Source organism: Thalassophryne amazonica, chromosome 13 (genome assembly GCF_902500255.1).
Source record: "Thalassophryne amazonica chromosome 13, fThaAma1.1, whole genome shotgun sequence".
In the NCBI taxonomy this organism is placed as follows: domain Eukaryota; kingdom Metazoa; phylum Chordata; class Actinopteri; order Batrachoidiformes; family Batrachoididae; genus Thalassophryne; species Thalassophryne amazonica.
In genome coordinates, this window is record NC_047115.1 from 57,188,196 (window position 1) to 57,209,603 (window position 21,408).

Consider the following 21,408-nt stretch of genomic DNA (forward strand, 5'->3'; position numbering starts at 1 on the left):
AAAGTTACTAAACCAACTGAACTACAAAATACAATAAATCAATAACACTAACAACACTTAAACTAACTTGAACCTCAATAACATTTAAAATTCAAAAACCCAGAACTCCCATGGTGCATTGCAGCACAACGTCCATCGTTCACTGTTGTTAGCTAATATCACTAATTTCTCCAAAAATATTAGTTGTATCAATGAAGTAAAAAAGGGAGAAACATAGACACCAATAAATGATATCAAAATGATTCCTTATCAACATGCAGCTCAAAGTATATTTTATGCTTCCTTGACTCAAGGCCTATTTTAACAAATTTCAATGAAATTTGTTAAAGTTTATTTTGGGCATGATGAACAAAACAAATAAAGAAGAAACAAACAACAAACATAGAAAATCAACAAATCACACACAAAAACAAAAGAACAATGTCAACATAATGTGTCCAAAAGGGAGTAGGAAGAAGCTTATTCATTCCTACCCTTTGTCCTTTCTGTCCTTTTCTTAATCATCAGTTGATTTCAAAATATCTTTTAAGCAATTCTGCAACTAGATGTATTGAAAAAACCTATTAACATCTTATGATAACACATATATACCATCATCATATGACCATCAAAGTCATTCTCCCTGTACCCTGTGAAAACCATGTTTTTTATATCACCGTTTGAACTGGGTCATGCTTTGTCATTGCTTGAGCTCTGCTGCTAACCCATACCACCCTGCTTCACTCGACATATTGATATACAAAACTTTTTTAATGACGTATGTTTTAGTTATGGTGTTTTTATTAGGAGTGTTGGCCAAGTGGTTAGTGCACTTGGTTTCAGTGCAGAAGGTTCCTGGTTCTAACACCACCATGTAATGTGGAGTTACATTTGTAAAACTGGAAATTGTATTTGTGAATGAGTTTCAGCATTTGTGGATCACCAATTACACGCATTCATCGCTTTCCTCTGCGACGTCATTTTGAGACATTCTTTTCGCAAACACAGATCCACAAACAAATGCCGACTGATTTACAAATACACACTCATGCACACTGGATATCCACTAGATGGCAGTGTGGTTCCATTCATTGATGTGGCAAACTGAAACTATATGTTCCCAGATGAGAGAAGACTGACATTTCAGAATAAATCATTTCACATTACCGTAATGGAGGGGTCTGATGGATGGGTATCTATGTGGTGATATTGTCTGCAAGGTCAATTATTTTTTTAAATTATGATGTGTCCGCGGATTTCATCATGGGGAGGGGACGGGGGTGTTAGTGTTGTACTCTTTAACACAGTGGTTCAAATAAGCGTATTAAACAGCATTGCACCTGTGCGTGCTCCGTGACAGACATGCTGCAAAATTCTTCTTTTAAAAACTTGAAAGTTCTAAAAGTTTGCGATGTACACATGCTACATTTAGCTAAGCATCACACACAGGAACATCACACAGGAACCACACAGTGTCACCGCAGCAACCAACCAGTCCCGCTTTACGACAACTGTCGCAACAGCAGGCTTGAGTGGCATTTATTCTCGAAACTCCGCGGATCCGAGGAAACTGATTTGTATCTACACAGATCAGCGTCCGCGGACTTATAAAACTTGCATGATGTCATAAAAAAAGAACGCTTTGCGATAAGCATTTTAAAAACTCAGTAGCGATCACGATTAAAGAGTTATCCGGGAGCATATAGTTTCACCTTGCCACATCAATGAATGGAACCACACTGCTATCTAGTGGATATCCAGTGTGCATGAGTGTGTATTTGTAAATCAGTCGGCATTTGTTTGTGGATCTGTGTTTGCGAAAAGAATGTCTCAAAATGACGTCGCAGATGAAAGGGATGAATGCATGTAATTGGTGATCCACACATGCTGAAACTCAATTCACAAATACAATTTCCAGTTTTACAAATGTAAATTTTTTTTTTTTTTTACAAATTAAGTTTTATATTTGAAAATACAACATTATTTGCAAAGACCAATTTACAAGTTACAAATATGAAATTTGCATTTGTGGATATCTGAACACATTTGCAAATCAATGATTATTTGTAGATCACCCTGTGTGCATTTACAAATATTAATGAGACAATTTTAACTCCATACTATGTCTGTTCTTTTCATTTTATGGAGGAAAAACTCACACCACTGGATCTTTACCCAGAGAAATGGTTGGACGATAACACTCCATTGAAGAAGCCACGGCGGATACTAGTGAGACAAACGGGTAAGCTGTGTTTGTAGCGTTAGCTGCTATCTAATTTACTCAATTTTCTGTCGTTGATACAACCAAGCACTGCATGAAATAACACCATACGTATATTAATGTTACGTAATCTTGGCATTACTGTGGTACTACTTGTTGGGTAGTATTTTAACTTGATTGTGCTTTTATATGAGCTTCAGCGGCGCTGTTCAGTGCAAAGCTCGTAGTTCCTCAAAGCCAAACTGTCCACACCGAGTCACAACACAAAGTAGTTAAAAATAATCGAGGTCCACTTTTCATGGCATCTTCCCACTCTGTTATGACCTGTGGGGAGCCAGAGCTTTTCAAAAGGTTTTTCTTTCTACCCATGTAATATCTTCCGTTGTTCTATATTAAAACACCGCTCACCGGAAGTCCTACGACAAAACGGAAATACCTCCGTTGTAAAAGTGAGCGGGCTGAATAAGGGTGAATATCAATTGAATACATCACAAAGACAAGATATTTCATCTTCAAAACTGATAAACTTATTGTTTTTGTGCAAATATTTGCTCATTTTGAAATTGATGCCTGCAACACGTTTCAAAAAAAGCTGGGACAGTGGTATGTTTACCACTATGTTACATCACCTTTCCTTCTAACAACACTCAATAAGCCTTTGGGAGACTGAGGACACTAAGTGCTGAAACATTGTCGGTGGAATTCTTTCCCATTCTTGCTTGATGTACGACTTCAGTTGTTGAGCAGTCCGGGGTCTCCGTTGTCATATTTTGCGCTTCATAATGCGCCACACATGTTCCAATGGGCAACAGGTCTGGGCTGCAGGCAGGCCAGTCTAGTACCTGCACTCCTTTTACTATGAAGCCACACTGTTGTAAACACGTGCAGAATGTGGCTTGCATGTTTTGCTGAATAAGCAGGGACATCCCTGAAAAAGGACGTTGCTTGGATGGCAGCATGTGTTGCTCCAAAACCTGGAGTACCTTTCAGCAATGATGTTGTCATCATAGATATGTAAGTTGCCCATACCATGGGCACTAATACACCCCCATACCATCACAGATGCTGGCTTTGAACTTTGTGCTGGTAGCAATCTGGATGGTCTTTTTCCTCTTTTGTCCGGAGGACACGACGTCCATGATTTCCAAAACAATCTGAAATGTGGACTCATCAGACCACAGCACACTTTCCACTTGCGTCTGTCATTTCAAATAAGCTCAGGCCCAGAGAAGGCGGCGGCATTTCTGGATGTTGTTGATGTATGGCTTCACTTTGCATGGTAGGTTTTAACTTGCACTTGTAGATGTAGCAACGAACTGCATTAACTGTCAATGGTTTTCTGAAGTGTTCCTGAGCCCACGTAGTAAGATCGTTTACACAATGATGTCAGTTTTTAATGCAGTGCCGCCTGAGGGACTGAAGGTCACAGGCATTCAATGTTGGTTTTCGGCCTTGCCACTTATGTGCAGAAAGTTCTCCAGACTCTCTGAATCTTCTGATTATATATGACTGTAGATGATGGAATCCCTAAATTCCTTGCAATTGAACATTGAGAAACATTGTTCTTAAAGTGTTGGACTACTTTTTCATGCAGTTGTTCACAAAGTGGTGATTCTCACCCCATCTTTGCTTGTGAACGGCTGAGACTTTTGGGGATGCTCCTTTTATACCCAATCATGACACTCACCTGTTTCTAATTAACCTGTTCACCTGTGGAATGTTCCAAACAGGTGTTCTTTGAGCATTGTTGCCCCTGCCCCAGCTTTTTAAAAAACGTGTTTCAGGCATCCATTTGAAAATGACCAGATATTTGCACAAAAACAAAACGTCTATCAGTCTGAACATTAAATATCTTGTCTTTGAGGTGTATTCAATTGAATATAGGTTGAAGAGGATTTGTAAATCATTGTATTCTGTTTTATTTACATTTCACACAATGTCCCAAATTCACTGGAATTGGGGTTGTAGATGTAATAACAGAACCAAAATGTGCTGGAAAGATTTTCTTTCAGTATTGCTGCATTAGCATTAGAGTTACCCATTTGCTACAAAAAAAAGTTTTATTAAACATTTGATTAAAGATCAAGTGTTGCACCTTACGGAGATTGTGTTATGTACTTAGTGCTGATTGCTTAGCCATAAACATAAATGTGTTTAGAATCCAGACAATTTATTGAAATTATTTTTACAATTTTGTATCTGTGGTTATAGTTATTGGATTATACTTGTTACGGTATTGCCAACACACGTATACTAAAGTAAAATGTTATATGTAAATCGGGAAATTATGTACAATTAAAAACAATCTTGTCTTATCTTTGGGTTGTTACACACACACACACACACACACACACCACACACACACACACACACACCACACACCACACACACACACACACACACACACACACTTGTTGACTTGGTAGAACTACCACTACATGAGTACCCACAATGCCGAGGTGTGCAACCATGTGTATGCCTCTGACAAACCTTCATCTCATGGCATATGCAGTATTCTTTAGGGCAGGGGTGCCCACGTTTAGTTCTCGAGATGTACCTCCTGACACCTCTTAGTTGTCTCCCTACTCCAACACACCTGAATGCAATGAAAGGCTCATTAAAGCCTGCTAACGAGTCTTTCATTGGATTCAGGTGTGTTGGAATAGGGAGACAACTAAGAGAGTCAGGAAGGTAGATCTCGAGGACCGAACTTGGGCACCCTGCTTTAGGGACAATAATGCAATTTACTCATTAGACTGTACTTACGTTTCAAGCCGACCCCGTCAAAAAAGTTAATCATTTTCTGTGTCCGCTTATTCCTTTTAAGGGTCACAGAGAGGGGCTGGAGCCTATTTCAGCAGTCACTGGGTGAGAAGCAAAGCACAACCTGGAAAGGATGCCTGTCTATCACAGGGCCCCATATGTATACACAGAGAGATTCACACTCTCACTCACACCCTTGGTCAAGTTAAAAGTTTCTAGTTTACCTAACGTGCATGTCTTTGGAAGCCAGAGCAACCCACTGGAACCCATGCAAACACCAGGCGAACATGCAAACTATCTGGTCAAAAACAGCAAATGTATTAAATTTTTTTTGCTCTATTAACTTCCTGACATTTTTCAGGTAAATGCTGTTTCATCAGACAAATACTATGTAGGCTACACACAACTCATATGAGCTAGGCCGTTCCTTCAAGTGGTTGGCAGATCGAATATCAATGTGACCCAATTTTGATTTGGGAACATTGAGACTGGATCACTTAATGCAGCCTGCAGAGACAGCAGAAATCTGATACAAGTCAAATGAAGCGACACAGTCAAAACAAATCCTTTAACAAGGCATAAAGCAGTTGCAAATTCTTGAAAAAAAAACTTTTACACACACACACACACACACACACATATATATATATATATACACACACACACACTATAATTGTGTGTGTGTCTTTTATGCAAACATGCTGTAGGGTCCATGTATTGGTTGCCAAGTTGAAGGGAAAAAAAAGAAAAGAAATACGCCTGTGGAAGCATTGGATTGTCCCCGGAGAACCACAAGATCCTGCCTGACGAATGTGAGACTCCCTGAGAGACTGCAGAATGAATTAGGTGAACAGCCTACCTTGGGAATTGTGGTAAATATGTGATGTGAAAACTTGAACTAAAAGTAAATCTAGAGCCAGTTCCGATTGGGCAGCAGCCTAAGGAAATTGTTATGCAAGACATTACCACTGACCAAGTCACTTGGCCAAGCACAAATGACAGAATTGTTAAATGAAAAAATAAAATGAAATGGGGGAAAAAGTATGATGAGAACCAACACAGACTACTCACCTTGAAAGGTCTCAAGACACTGCCCAATTTAGTGCAGGCAGTTTCCTCTCTACAATTTCCAGGTGCCGTCCCCTACGTCGAAGGACTTGCAGTTTCTCCTCCAACTCCTGCAGGTTGTGTCGGTCCCTTGAAGAAAGTGGACGGCCATCTTTACACTGAAAGAAAATAAACAAATGAATCAATGAATTAGCATAAGCTATATAATGGGGGGGGGCACATCTGTCGCACTAGTCTATAACTCACTTTAATTTTAAATATGGTGCTATTGCTTCATGCAAAAACAAGCAAAATTAATTCAATTGCCGCATTATTTATTCATAACACAAACAGCATATTAGCGAACAGAAGCTAACGGGCAAAGTAATGTTACTGTATGTGGCACAATAAACGCAAGAGTAAACTGTTTCTTGTCTCCACTGAACAGACACAAACGTATGCATGGTTAACTCACAAAATGTAATTAAACAACTTAAAACTCCCACACATTTTTTAAATATTATAGTTAGCCTTACCTTAGGTGGTGTAGTGGCCAAATGGTTAGCTTCCAAAATGGAAGAGTACCACCTGCACCTATTATCTGTATAAGGCTGGGCATACACTGTACGATATTTTCAATCGTGGTACTTGGCTCCAGCTCAAACTGTGTGACAAAACTGCAGGGGTTAAAAGATCAGAGCGCACGAGTCTCACACTGTACAGCCCGATGCTCTGATGCGATCTGACTGCTCACATTGTACGTTCAAAAACCACACGTCGGAAGCTTTTTTTTCTTTTAAAAAAAAAATTATTTCATGCCTATCAGTGCACACAGTTAGTGGAATCAGGTGGGGCAGACTGAACGTATATGCGTACAGCAGACAGCACCATGATTCACGAGAGGACGGTAAAAAAAGAAAACAAACATTCATAACAGGTGTTGCTACTTACACTGTTGTATAAATAAACTATATTTCATAGAGTCATACAGCTGTGCAAGGTGTAGCAACTTACTCCATCTGTTGTAAATCCTGTTGTCTGCTGTGTGTGTGTGTGCGCGCGCGCATATACGTTCACTCTCCCCCACCTGATTCCACTCACTGTGAGCGCTGATAGGCATGTGATATTAGGTTATTGCGAGGGAACGCAAAAAAAAACAACAAAACAAGACTTTACATGAGATCACTGTTTGCTCTCTCCGGTGTTTGCTCATGGACAGTGTGCAAGATAATCAGTGCGTAGACGCTTGTAGCGCTGCTTCAACAGCGTGGAACCCTCACGAGCCACGACGGCCAAGCAAAATGTCAAACAGGTTTGATTTTCATCCGACCATATGATTCCCGATCGGGAGGTGGTCGTGAGATGTTAAACGCAGCTCGTTACTCCATGTAGACTGCACGATGCAGGACGCACGATTAAGCTGAAACTCAGCGCGATCCAAAAAATTCTCGCATGAGTGAAAAATCGGCTGAAAAAGGGCCAAAACTCGCACAGTGTAAGCCCGCCTTAATAGGGATGTGTATCATGAAGGGCATCCGATGTAAAACAAGCGCAAACTCAACATGCAGATCCATATCAGATTTGCTGTGGTGACCCAGAGCATGAAGGGAGAAGCCAAAACAACTTACTATAGTTAGCCTTGCCATAGCCTAGCTGTCGTCCTTGTTGCCGTTTTTGCTGTCCCACAAAGTCCAAAGAAGTGGAGTAGCTCATAATATGAAGGTTATTCACTCTGTTTATTCAACAGCATGGAATTTCAGTTTGAGAACATGATTTATTAATTTCACTCATTCTTGAAGACCCAGCATGGTGTCTTCATTCAGATCTTTTTCTTGTTTGAGGTTGGCATCCAGCTTAATGATGCATTACTTCCAACTTCTACTCAGGAATGTGAATAAGAGTCCCTCATTCAGATTAGTATACAGCAGCAACTTGTCATGCATGTAGACCAGGGGTGGGCAACTTGTTCCAGAAATGGCCAAGATGGTGCAGGTTTTCTTTGCAGCCACTGACTCCACCAGGTGATTTCACTGTTTAACTGGTTCCATCTGCTCAAAGTGATATTAATCAGTGAAATCACCTGGTGGAGTCAGTGGCTGCAAAGAAAACCTGCACCATCTTGGCCCTTTCTGGAACAAGCTGCCCACCGCTGTTGTAGACTGTCATCTTGTGTCCATAGATGATAATATATTTGTTTCATACAGCGGGTATAAGTATTGAACACATCATTTTTCTCATTAACTATATTTCTAAAGGTGCTATGTCACTTAACAACCCAAGTAATCCATATATACAAAGAAACAAATAACTACAGAAATTAAGTTATGTGAAATAAAATGGAATGACATGGTGAAAAAGTATTGAATATGTTTACTGAAACACTTCATACAAAAGCCTTTGTTAGCAATGACAGCTTCAAGATGCCTTCTATATTGGGAAACTAATCACATGAATTGCTCAGGTATGATGATGGCACATTCTTCCACACAAACAATATTCAAATCTTAAAGGAGACTGATCTTTAGTTCTTTCCACAGATTTTCTGATGGATTCAAGTTAAGTAATTGGTTGGGCCATTCTAGCATCTTTATTTTCATTCTCTGAAACCAACTGAGTGTTTCCATGGCTATGTATTTGGGATCATTGGCTTGCTGAAATGTCCACCTTCGTTTCATTTTCATTATCCTAGTAGATGGCAGCAGATTTTTTTTATCATGAATGTCTCGGTACATTTTTCCATACATTCTTCCTTCAATTATATGAAGTTTGCCAGTGCCATATGCTGAATAACAGCACTGCATCATGATGTTCCCACCTCCAAACTTCACTGTTGGTATGGTGTTTAGGGGTGATTTGACATCTAAACATGTTGTGTATTTTGGCATCAAAAATGTTCAGTTTCGGTCTCATCTGACCAGATTAAAGTCTCCCAGTATTTCACAGGCTTGTCTAAATATTGTACCGCAAGCTTTAAACCAGCTTCAACATGTTTTTCTTCACCAATGGAGTCTTGCTTGGTGAGGATGCATACAGGCCATGGCAGTTGAGTGAATTACTTATTTTCTTTGAAACAATTGTACCTGGTAATACCAGGTCTTTCTGAAGGTCTCCACAAGTGGCCCTCGGCTCTTAGACAGCTCTTCTGATAATTCTTTTCACTCTTCTGTCAGAAATCTTGTGAGGAGCACCTGGTTGTGGCAAGTTTATGGTGAAACTGTGTTCTTCCCATTTCCAGATTATGGCCCCAACAGTGCTCACTGTAAGATTCAGTTTAGAAATTCTTTGGTAACCAATACCATCACCATGTTTAGCAACAATAAGGTTGCAACATCTTGGTAATGACACACCTTTTTATAGATCATCAATTGGGACTAAAAAAGCTGATATTAATTTTCACTGACAAGGGGCAGGATTGCTTTCTAATTAGTGATAGATTTCAGCTCGTGTCTGGGCTTTCCATGCATTTTTGCACCTCCCATTTCTCAGGTGTTCATTTTTTTTCCATGTGTCATTTCACATTATTACACAACTTAATTTATGGTCATCTATGGTTTGATTTCTTTGTATGTGGGGATTACTTTGGTTTTTACTGACATCTGGCAAAAATTCCATGGCAATAGCACCTTTAGAAATATATTTACTGAGAAAAATGCTGATGTGTTCAAAATTTATTTTACCCACTATATATAAGACTTTGACATATAAGTCACAGGACATTTGCAGTCCAGAAAACACAGAATACATTAACTGGCCTTTTCAGTGACTGACAAAAATACTTTAAGAAAAGTATTACTTAAACTGAAATTAACCTGGCTTAAAAGTACAGTGAACTTTTTCAATGGGCTGACACAGAAAATACGAGGTCTGTTAGAAACGTGTCCGACCTTTTTTTTTTTTTTTTTTTGCAAAAACCTGATGGATTTGAATCAACCTTGAACCTTCGTGCACATGCGTGAATTTTTTCACACCTGTCGATTGCGTCATTTGCTGGCAAGCAGCATTTGTGTGAGGACGTGTGTAGTGCTGTCGGTGGTTTTTCATTGCAAGGAAATTGACGGAATGACTGGAGCAGCGCTACTGCATCAAATTTTGCCAGAAACTGGGTGACAGCCAGATGGAAACCATTCGGAAGATTCAGACGGCTTTCGGTGATGATGTTATGGGCATCACACAGATTAAGGAGCGGTACAACTGGTTTAACGACGACCGCACAATGGTGGAGAGCGAGCCACGCTCCGGTGGGCCATCAACATGCTGAAATGACCAGATCATTTCCAAAGTGAACGCTGTGGTGATGCTGGACCGTCGTGTGACTATCCGAGAAATTGCGGAAGAGGTGGACATCAGCACTTTTTCGGCACATTCCACTGTGACAGAAGATTTGGCCATGAAAAGAGTGGTGGTGAAATTCGTGCTGAAGCTGCTGACAGCTGAGCAAAAACAACTCCATGTTGAAGTCTCACGGGACATGCTGGACTCCGAAAAATGATGCCCACCTCTTCCACAATTTCTTGGATAGTCACACGACTGAAAAGCCACTGAAAGCTGTCTGAATCTTCCGAATGGTTTCCACCTGGCTGTCGCCCAGTTTGTGGCAAAATTTGATGCAGTAGCGTGGCTCCAGTTGTTCCGTCATTTTCCTTGGAATGAAAATCCGCCAAGAGCACTACACACAACCTCACACAAATGCTGCTTACCAGCAACTGATGCAATCGACAGGCGTTAAAAAATTCACGCATGCGCACGAAGTCTCAAGGTTGGCTCATGCAAGCACGCTTGTTCAAATCCATCAGGTTTTTGCAAAAAAAAAAAAAAAAGTTTGGATACTTTTCTAACAGACCTCGTATAAAATGTTGTAGTCTTGACATTTTGTCAGCAATCATTTGCACTATTATATTCTAAGGATGAGCAATGATGAAAAACTTATATGCCGGTTTATCTATTTTTGGAGCTTTAAATTTTAAAAATACATATAGCAATACCATACAGCATAAACTGAATTCTACAACAGATTTTGGACATTGTACTTTCAAAAGACATCTAAATGATGAATCTACTTTACGCTTTGCACTTTCCTGCATCTTAAAAGCTGGGTGATAAGGACAACATACACTTACCATAATTGCTTTTAAAAATAGAGGGGTTTGGCAGACGATAAAGAGAAGGGACTGATCACCTGGGGGCTATGCATCTGTACCTTTCAATTAATACTTGATTACACACTGTGCACAGTCAAGCTGAGAATACAAATAAACAGAAGGTGTTTCCTATATTACTATTCAGGCAGGTTATTGGAATATTGTATAGAATATGTAATACTGTTCTTTTTTGGACTGAGGTTTTGCTGCATTAACATCTTCTATGCCTTGTAGATTTTTTTAACATATATCATATTTATCACCAGTGTTTCATGTATGGTGAAACCAACCTTTGACTTCAGGTTTTCTATCTGATGCTCCACATCATCAATGTCTTCTGTGTTCTCCAGGCGCTCATACGCCACACTCCGTGTGCCTTTTATGAGATTCAGAGGCAGCACAGACATGCCGTATGCCTGAAAGACAGTGTGACGCCATTATTAAAATCACACATTATAGCCGGCGTGGGACAGCAAATATGGTATCTGCATCCACCCACACATACTCAACCAGAACTGATGATGAACACGTCACAAATGTGGAACACCACAACAGTTAAATGAGTGTAAATAAAAACACAGAGCAAATGATAGACGGGTTGAGAAAGAGCACTATGTCAGTATTGGTCATGAAAAATTATTAAAATGGTGGAATCTATAATCGTGCTGGGGAATTTGCTGCAACCATTTTGTGAGGCCATCACTGGCTGATATCACCCTGATGCAATTTACAGCTTAACAGTGCCCCCATGTGACAGCAAATCCCCTCATCTAGGACCTGATAAAATTTTTAGAAGTAGAATATTTGAATGGTATAAGAGGCAGTGCAAAGGGATGATGCATCAAGGTGCAATATATCGAGATTGAAAACAAATCTAAAATAATAAAAATCAACTATTTCTTCTGTTATGAATGCAGCCTAAAAGTGATAGATGGCAAAGACAGAGAAATAAGAAAGAGATAGATACAGACAGAGATGCCAAAGCTAAAGGAGAAAGGGAGGGAGAGAGGGAGAGAGAGAGAGGTAGATAATTGAAAAGGCACATTTTATCAGTGAGCTTCAGTCTCCTGCCAGGCACAATATGGGACATTTGAACTTTAATTAAAAATGAGGGACATCTCTAATACCAGGAAACAGACCAATCAATACAGATGAAAATAACAGCAGCAGGCAGCTGCTTTAGTGCTCTTTGAGCCCCATCTTTCAAGTTGGATTTGTGCCATTTTATGAGTTCATAATAAAACAAAGGTGCCTTCTGTGCAAAGATACTCAGCCCTGTACAAAGATGGGCTCCTCTCGGGTTTTTTTCTCAGTTGTTCATGGAAGGAAACATCACAACCCACCTTTTCGTAAACCGAGTTTTACTAGCTTTTCAGTGTAAGGCAGCATTAAGAAAGTCACATGGGATAATAAGTCAGACTAGACTATTATTAGTCTCTGCTGTGGATCTCTGCTACAGGCGAACGTCGCCTCCTGCAATGAATCATGGAGCTCTTAAGGCTGGACCATGTCCTGAATATCAAACACACTCATAAATGGAAAACCTGTCCCAGATCCCAAGAGAAACATTTCCCCTTCCGTTCAATTGTGAAACTACATGAGAGAAATATAAAACAAAACACAGGTGTCCCTCTACTGTCACAACTCACACATAATCATGCATGCTCATTAAAGCTACAATGAAACTGCTCAATCATGCCTCAAAAATTTGTCCTCTGCATTTAACCCAACTAATTACAGTTAGACACAATCTAACCACTAGGGGCAGTTAGGGGCAGCCACAGTCTGGCACCTGGGGACCAACTCCAGATGTAGATGCTGCCTTGGTCAGGGGTAGATAAAGGAGTAAACCCTAAACAGGAATGTTTTTGATTGGAGAGAACACAGAATTGCCACACAGAAAGGAAAAAAAAGGCAGGAAGTGATCCCAGGAACTTCTTGCTGTGAGGCAACAGTGCTAACCACTAAGTCACTGTGCAGCCAGGGCAGATGAAAGACTTACTGGGAATTTTGGTGATAGTCGGTAGCGGCGATGAGAGCAGGTGTTACTGGGTGGATTTAGAGTAATGTGACTGCTGAGTGCAAAGGAGGGAAATGAGTGGATCTGGATCTCATACACAAACATCTTCTTCGTTTCTCTTTGCACTTGGGATTGTAGAGCCAAACAGGAGGGAGAAGACCTCCGCTGACTCCTCCCCTACATTTGAAATACCTTGTAATAAAGATGCCAGTCTAGTAGGGGTGTGTATACAAGGGCTACAACACAATACAGGAACCATACTTTTTCTTAGGGATTCTGTGCAATACTATATCTTTGTTTCATGCAGACATTTATTTTTCATAATATAACCTCAAATCATAAAAAGTTTGGACAGCAAGTAAACAGCAAAATGCAGTGATTCTTACATTTAGATTGCCCTGTAGTCCATTGCAGATGGTATGAACCCAAAATATTTTATGTCTTCATACAGTTGTATGCAAAACCCTTGGCACCCCTGATAATTTTCATTTCTGTTTATAAATCACTGGTTGTCTGGATCATAAATTTCAGTTAAATATATCATATAGCAGACAAACACACTGATATTTGAGAAGTGAAATGAAGTTTCTAGTATTTACATGAAGTGTGCAATAATTATTTCAACAAAATTGGGCAGGTGCATAAATTTGGGCAACCTTGTCATTTTATTGATTTGAATACATGTAGCACAAAATTGGTTTGGTAAGCTCACTGACCCTTGACCTCCTTACACAGGTGAATCCAATCACGAGAAAGGGTATTTAAGGTGGCCATTTGCAAATGTTTTCCCTCTTTGCATCCCTTCTAATGAGTGGCAACATGAGAGCCTCTAAACAACTCTCAAATGACCCGAAAACAAAGATTGTTCAACATCATGGCTAAGGGGAAGGATACAAAAAAAACTATCTCAAGATTTCAGCTGTCAGTTTCCACTGTGAGGAACATAGTGAGAAAATGGAACACTGCAGGCACGGTACTAGATAAGGCCCGAAGTGGCAGGCCAAGAAAAATCTTAGAGAAGCTGAAGTGAAGGATGGTGAGAACAGTCATAGTCAACCCACAGACCTGCTCCAAAGACCTACAAGATGATCTTGCTGCAGATAGTGTCTCTGTGCATCAGTCAACTATACAGCGCACTTTGCACAAGGAGATTCTGTATGATGCTGTAATGCAGAAGAAGCCTTTTCTGCGTACAGGCCACAAACAGAGTTGCTTGTGGTATGCTGAAGCACAATGATTTATAAAGGAAAATCATGGAAATCATCAGGGGTGCCCAAACTTTTACATACAACTGTGCGTGTGTGTATATTATATATATGGAGGAATTTCACTGCATAAAAGGAAAGACCCAAGGACCCAGTCACGCCGAGGGGAATCATGACCGTCCTGGTACAGGGTCAAGGCAATGTGTCATAGCTACGCGTGCCGCATTCACGTGAACGTCACGGAAAAATGTGTGTCAATAATGTGTTGCAGAAGAGTACACGAGTGTCACATAGCCAGAACTGTCGGCATTTCTCAGGAGAAATTTCAATCGGTTATGACAGAAGAACTGGGAATGACAAAACTTTCAGCACGATAGGTCTCAAGGCTTCTCACAACTGATCAAAAATGCATAAGTTTCCGGATGTCCAGGGAGAATCTTCGGCTTTTTGAAGCAGATCTGGATAACTTCAAGTGAAAATCCGTGCTCATGGACGACACCTGGGTCAATCACTTTGACCCAGAATCTAAAATAACAGTCATAGCAATGAAAACATGGGTTCTCCCCTGCTGAAGAAAGCCAATGCTGTCTCATCCGCTGGAAAGGTAATGGCCTGTCTTCTGGGCCGCTGAGGATATCATAATGGTGGACTATCTGCAGAAGGGACAGGCCATCTGTGGGCCCTGTTATGCTTCCCTTTTGCGACAAGTGTGGGACAAAATAAAGAAGTGGTGTGGAATGCTCCGACAAGGTGTACTGGTACACCAGGACAAAATGTTCTGGCCCACACGTGGGTCATGGCAATGGCTGCCATTCATGAATGTGGCTTCGAGCTTGTTCCCCACCCACCTTATGCCCCTGATTTGGCTTTTTCTGACTTCCATCTGTTTCCAAACATGAAAACGCATCTTGCTGGAACTCATAATACTGATAATGATACCTTATCCACAGTGGATGACTTCCTTGAGCTCCAAGATAAGACCTTCTATGAGAAAGATGATAAGGCACTGCAGCAACACTGGCAAACGTGTGTGGACTTACATGGGGATTATGTTGAAAAATAAAGCATACGTTAATTCAGTTGTGTTTTTTTTCCTGGTTGGCTTCAAAACCTTTCAATCACCCCTTGTGTCTGTCACTTCATAGGCAATCACTGTGAACAAATTACTGTTAATGTGTCCTGTCACACAGCAGACCGGAATGGATTGCAATAAACCAGCTTACACCATGCCATCACTGTGGTTCTCTCTGCTGGGGTCTCCTGTTGTGCCATTAAGCATATGAGGTGTGCAAGTTAAAGTGACCCTCAGGTTATCTTCAGCTTTATGAGTCATATATGGACAAAACTATTTTATGTTTTCACAGTTGGCAGTGCAGTGGAGAGATGGAAATACGACTGATGGTTTAGAGATACTCAAGTACAACTATAAAACTGTGTGCGTATTTTCTCTATGTATAGAAAAAATAGATAGACAGATAAACATGAAAGAGCAGAAGCAGTGACCAATAGCTATAGGTATAATCTATAGTTAAAAGACTGTAACTGCACCCAAACTGGTGTGTGTTGGGGGGGGGGGGGGGTGTTTGGCTGGACAAGGTTGGGTTGTTTTGTGTTTATTTTCCTTCCCAGGTGATTTGGGGCTGTTCTCTGAGGAAAATGTGCTGCAGAAGAGTCTCTCTCCTCTGTTACGATGATTGGCTGCACCTGTTGCATTCTCGTGCGGCTCTCTATCAGGACAATCCACGACACCTGTGATGTTCACGTGCAGATCTAAGGACTTCCAGCTGGTACCAACGTAGTGATGAAGAACTACATTTAAACCAGCAGTGAGTTGCCGGAGAATACGACCTTGTGACGACCGTGTGGGGACGCTGAGGGCCGTTTCAGAGTCTGACATCGCGCCTGTGAAGGAGGACGAGGGTGAGAGACAAACGTTGTCAGCACACAGCAGAGGTGAATATTCTGAAAAGTTTATCCGTGAATGTAAATTGGCGTCTTATACGCAGCTATAAGTAATTATTGGTGCAAAGTGTTTGGCGTGCTCCTCACGGCAGTGGCGTGCGGATTAATGATCCTCCACTAGCTGTGAGCAGCAGCCTCCTTGAATTAAGTTGGAATTCAGACCTAAACGTGTAGCTGATAAGTTTGCCTCCAAACAATATTTCGTAGTAATAGTGTTGAATAATCTCATCTCTGTTCCTCCTTCGCAGAGTACAGTTCTGGGAAAAAGTTCTGGGAAAAGGTCACCTGGGGGGGGGGGTGTCGGCGGAACTCCTGAGTCCTGAACGTTCGGACTCCGACTGTTGAGACGCTGAGAGAGCGCGCTGCCTTTTCACCTCACCAGAACTTTAATTAATTAGTATTTTATGTATAGCACAAAGGGGAGAAAAATAAATGTGTTTTCTTTTTGGAACTGCTTCTGATTATTTCATGCTGGGTTCAGTCAGATACTGGACCGCTCCTCACTCCGCGTCTTATCCATAACACAAACAATGAAGCTAAAAAGGTGGTAATTTTAACATTTGTCATGACCTCGCTAATTAATGCATTTTTTAAAAAACACTTGTTGCTTTGGAAACTGACAATGCATGGCACAAACATCACAGTGTTGGTTGCCAACCAAAGTGGAAGAAAAATGCTATTTTTTTCTGCATCAGAATAAGAAGTAAATGAGTAAATAAGATGAAAGTCCAAAAAAAGAAAAAAACATGCAGTGGCAATGAGCCGGTGTCATTTATTATTTTAAGTGCACTCAGCTCCAGTGTTCTATAGTGTTTACATTACATAGCTGTTTGCATTAAGGGTAGTTTGCTACTTCTGTGGAAAGCAGTGATGAATTTATCTTGGAGTCACAGACAACATCCTTGCTACTTATGGAACCTGGCACTTAGATTCCATTAGGTTAAGCAGGCCCGACAGTAACACATAGTAAAGAACAATAAATCACCCAGTGTTTTATAAATGGAACAAATATTTTGCCTACTGTAGCATGAAGTGAAAGAAAGAGTGAAAACTAAATTACAATACAAACTAGAAAGTTTGGAAGGTATGGAAATTGCAAACACACACACAAAAAACCCTGTAGCGATTATTACATTTTCTTTGACCTCTATTTCATTGCAGACAGTATGAACCCAAGATATTTCATGTTTTTCTGGCAAGGGCACAAACCTAACGCCTCACTCACATCCCGCCATACGAGCTGCTACGGGCAGTCTACAGAGAAATACGCTTCACTTGCATGTGCGTAGTACCGCAGAAGTCTGCAGCCTGCCCCTGAAGACATTTGGTCCTGCACATGCAAATTCTACATGTCTAGCAAAAAATCAAGAATGCATACAGCACCACGGGGCCAGTACTGCGGTCCTGCGCCTGAACCAAGCACGGCTAGCACAGGCTTTGATGACAGTAAGACACGTAAGTGACATGGTCAGTGTATGGGTGACGTATTTCAGAAGTACTACACACTTGCTATTTGTGTACGCCTACAAGACAGAAGTGCATCTCACTTTCCATCCCTATGTGCATCTGACACAAGTGGCAAGACTTCAGGTGTACATAATGGGAAGGGAACAAAAATGGTGCCGCCAAGATTACATTCCATAGTATGCACCTGACCACAGTGCCGACCCCCTCTCCCCCTCCAGATAATGTGACACGTTTTTTTTTTTGTTTTTGTTTTTTTTAAGAAAGGACATGTGATCCAACGTGACTTCCATGGTGAGGAGCGCCATACTATATTGCCATGCTATATTGCCATGCTATATTGCACCAAGGACCCACATTGTGCTCACTATTTCAGCTCATTGGACAGTGGCGCAGCCTCAGGCTCATGTCCAAAGGAGGCGTCACGATTCTGCATCCTAAAACTTCTGCTGACTGTGCTCTTTTATATTGTCAATGTCATTTACATTGTGCATGCTGATGTGGAATGATGGCGATGCCAATGGCTGTGGCCCCTATTGATTTTCAGTTTGTGACAAAAATACATACTGTTGTTAAAAAAAAAAAAAAAAAAAAAAAAAAAAAAAAAAAAAAAAACTTACATTCACTCAAATTTTAATGTAGACTTGCCAAAATTGAATAAATTATACCCATTTGTATGGGCTACAAATAGTTTTTTTTTACAACAAAATTTTATATTAATTTTTACAAATTTTTCATGTATTGTCATGTCTATTGCATGATCAAGCCAATCTGTCCTGACAGATTTTGCATAAATGATTTAATTTTCAGATTCCAAAGAAAATTTGGCCCTAAAGTGATCCAGATAACAAAAGTTTAGTTATTTATTTATTTATTTATTTATTTATACCCTAAATGTCACTAAAATCTAACTCGGTACTTGAACCTTATCATTACCAAATGAAATGAAGATGACCAGAATATAAACTGAAGTCAAAGTCAGACACAGTGCATTGTGCTTTTTGGTTTTGTTTTGTTTTTTTTGTTTGTTTTTTTTTTGGGGGGGGGGGTCCATACTATCCTAACTTTTTCAGATTTAAGGTTGTGAAAGAGCTTGTGTATTTTTCTGTGGATGAGTGGGGGGGATGAATGAAAAAAAAAACAATAAATGCTATCATCTTGCAGGTCACTAAATAAAAAAAGCACAAAATGATGATAAGCTGATTAGTTGGTGGCAAACATCCCAAAAACAATCCCTAAAACTGCTTTGCCTATGCATTATCCCATATAAACATCTTCCACCTGCTGGGAGGATTAAGGTTGACTATGAAAAGTTCTGGTTCAATTTATATGAATTATGGTTGCCACCTTTTCAACACTGTGGGAAGCCCAGTTGGGAAAGAGCAAAGAAAACCCCAAATGAAATGGATCACAGGTCCTGACGGCCTTCTACATCCAAACTCACCAGGTTGAACACTATTAATCAACACACCAAGAAGAAATTATTCTTCAGTTTTTCAAATGAGCGTATTTAAGCCCGTGACAACTGAACATACATATTTGAAACGAAGTCTCACTGACTGTACTAAGATTGCGGGGAAAGCAAACAAGGGTTTTTAATGGAGTGTTATAACCTCTAGTTAAAAATGAAAGTGGAAACTAGACAAAAATAGGAAGCAACACTGTGGCAATTACAGGGATGAGAATGGGCAAAGAAAAAAAAAAAATCAGAAAATCAGTGAGGACCCCAGGGGCCACCGTAGGCCCCAAGCAGGGTCCAGGGGCAGCGCATCAAAACCTGTGGGCCCTGGTGTGGGCCCACAGATTTTGAGGCATTTTGGAGCCACTAGAGAGGCCTAATTTCATGAATTTCCATTTTATATTTTTTATATGTTGGGGTATGTGGAAGTCTTACTGTAATAAAAGAATTTGTCTATGTAGACCTACTTTCAGTGATACCTCCCTAGTGCTATAGCATATGTTGTTGTCCATTTGGCTGCTCCTGCTGTGTTCGGGGTTGCCAATGAGCTCTGAAATATACTGGAATTTCATGCAAGTATGTGTAAATTATTTAAAGAGATTAAAACCTATCAAAACAACAATACGAGTATTTGTAGTATAAAACAGTGACTTTATTCATAATTATATGTAAAATGTATGCTTACAAATTACTGCCCCATAATAAATTCCTAAATCACACCATGCGAGTTTGCACCACAACTCCTTATGTCAGTCAGCAGGAAAACCCCACAGGTACATACAGCAAAGTATCATTAAAAAGCACACATCCTGTGCACCAGCTGTACCGCAGTCTATGAAATTCACCAAAATAAAAATAAAAATAAAATTGATGGATGATTTCAGCATGCAGGCAAAATATAACTCGTCATTTTTGAATGGTTTATCTATTAAAGAGCACAAACTGAAGGAAATCAATTGTAAAGCCTAAAAGAATTTCTGTAGGAACTATTTTTGCCATAAGGTCAAGTGAGAGGGGAAGTGTTAGCTTTTTAATTACATGAAAAAGACACTGGACTGATGGAGAGGATTTAGTCCTGCTATAACGGACTGGTGCAGCAGGTAGCAGCAATGCAACAATTAGCATGCCGGCTGTCGTTATACGCCACAAAAGAAGAAGGGTTTGCTCGTTTTCCCCACACGGTCATGTGACGTTTTGAGAAAAGGCACATTTTGTGTCAAAATAAAGCCATAAAACAGATGTTTAATTTTTTTAAGTTAGCGGTTTTATATGACGAAATAAATGGAACATGGAAGCAAATTTTGAAGGAAATCCGGATACAAAAGCTGGTTTTGCAGGGCTGAATTTCACTTGAGTACGTGCACAGTATAAATAACTGTGTCACACTTAAAAAATTCAGTGATTGTAAAGACATTTTAATTGCATGAATAAAATTATTGGACACGCACCTGAGCACTGGATGTTCGGTCGCTGACCAGTGTCAGGAGCTCAGCACTCCCATTACTGGTACAAGTGCTATGGGCTGCTTTGGAGCTCACTCTATGCCTCTTCCACGCTCTTCTGGAGCCAGGCAGACTAGTCTGTTTAATATTAATTTAATGACATTTTTCTTCATCTTGCAGTGTTCTTCCAAAGTTTTGTTGATGAACATAATGTGCAGAGGCTTTACTGGGGTTTAAAGTGACAAGTGGAAAGGTGGGAGTGATCACAGTCCAGGGGTCACGCCAAGGTCAAAATTGAAAATTCCACAAAGCCTGTCAGATACGTTTTTAGGCTTGCTGATTACTACTCATATAACAAATTTCAGCTCAATTGCTGCATAAATGGCCGACAAATGGCAATATGTGACATTTTTAAGTTGGTCACCATGGCAGCCATATCTGAAATCTGATCAGAATGCCTCAAGCAAACTCTGGTGTCCTCAAAGATGGGTAGGAACATGCACACCAAATTTCAGCTTCATTGGTTCAGCGGTTCCGGAGAAGATGATGCAGGTTCATACACAAAAAAAGCTATTTTCTTGAATTTTTGTTAAAACTTGTAATCCCAATATTGCAAACTCTTTGAGACAACTGATTATTAAGTTGTAGGATATCTCCAAAATACTATGAACAAAGGTGACTTATTCAGTGAAAATATAAGTTGTGAAC

At 40.2% G+C, this 21,408-nt stretch overlaps 1 protein-coding gene across 1 annotated transcript in view; it reads right to left on the reverse strand.

Moving 5' to 3' along the window:
* Positions 1 to 21,408, reverse strand: part of lmbrd1 (LMBR1 domain containing 1) — a 178,795-nt gene that overhangs the window by 77,392 nt on the left and 79,995 nt on the right. The window contains 3 exon segments of the mRNA XM_034184354.1: positions 6,035 to 6,082; positions 6,085 to 6,189; positions 11,439 to 11,564. Of these exon segments, the coding sequence (XP_034040245.1) occupies positions 6,035 to 6,082; positions 6,085 to 6,189; positions 11,439 to 11,564 (279 nt within the window).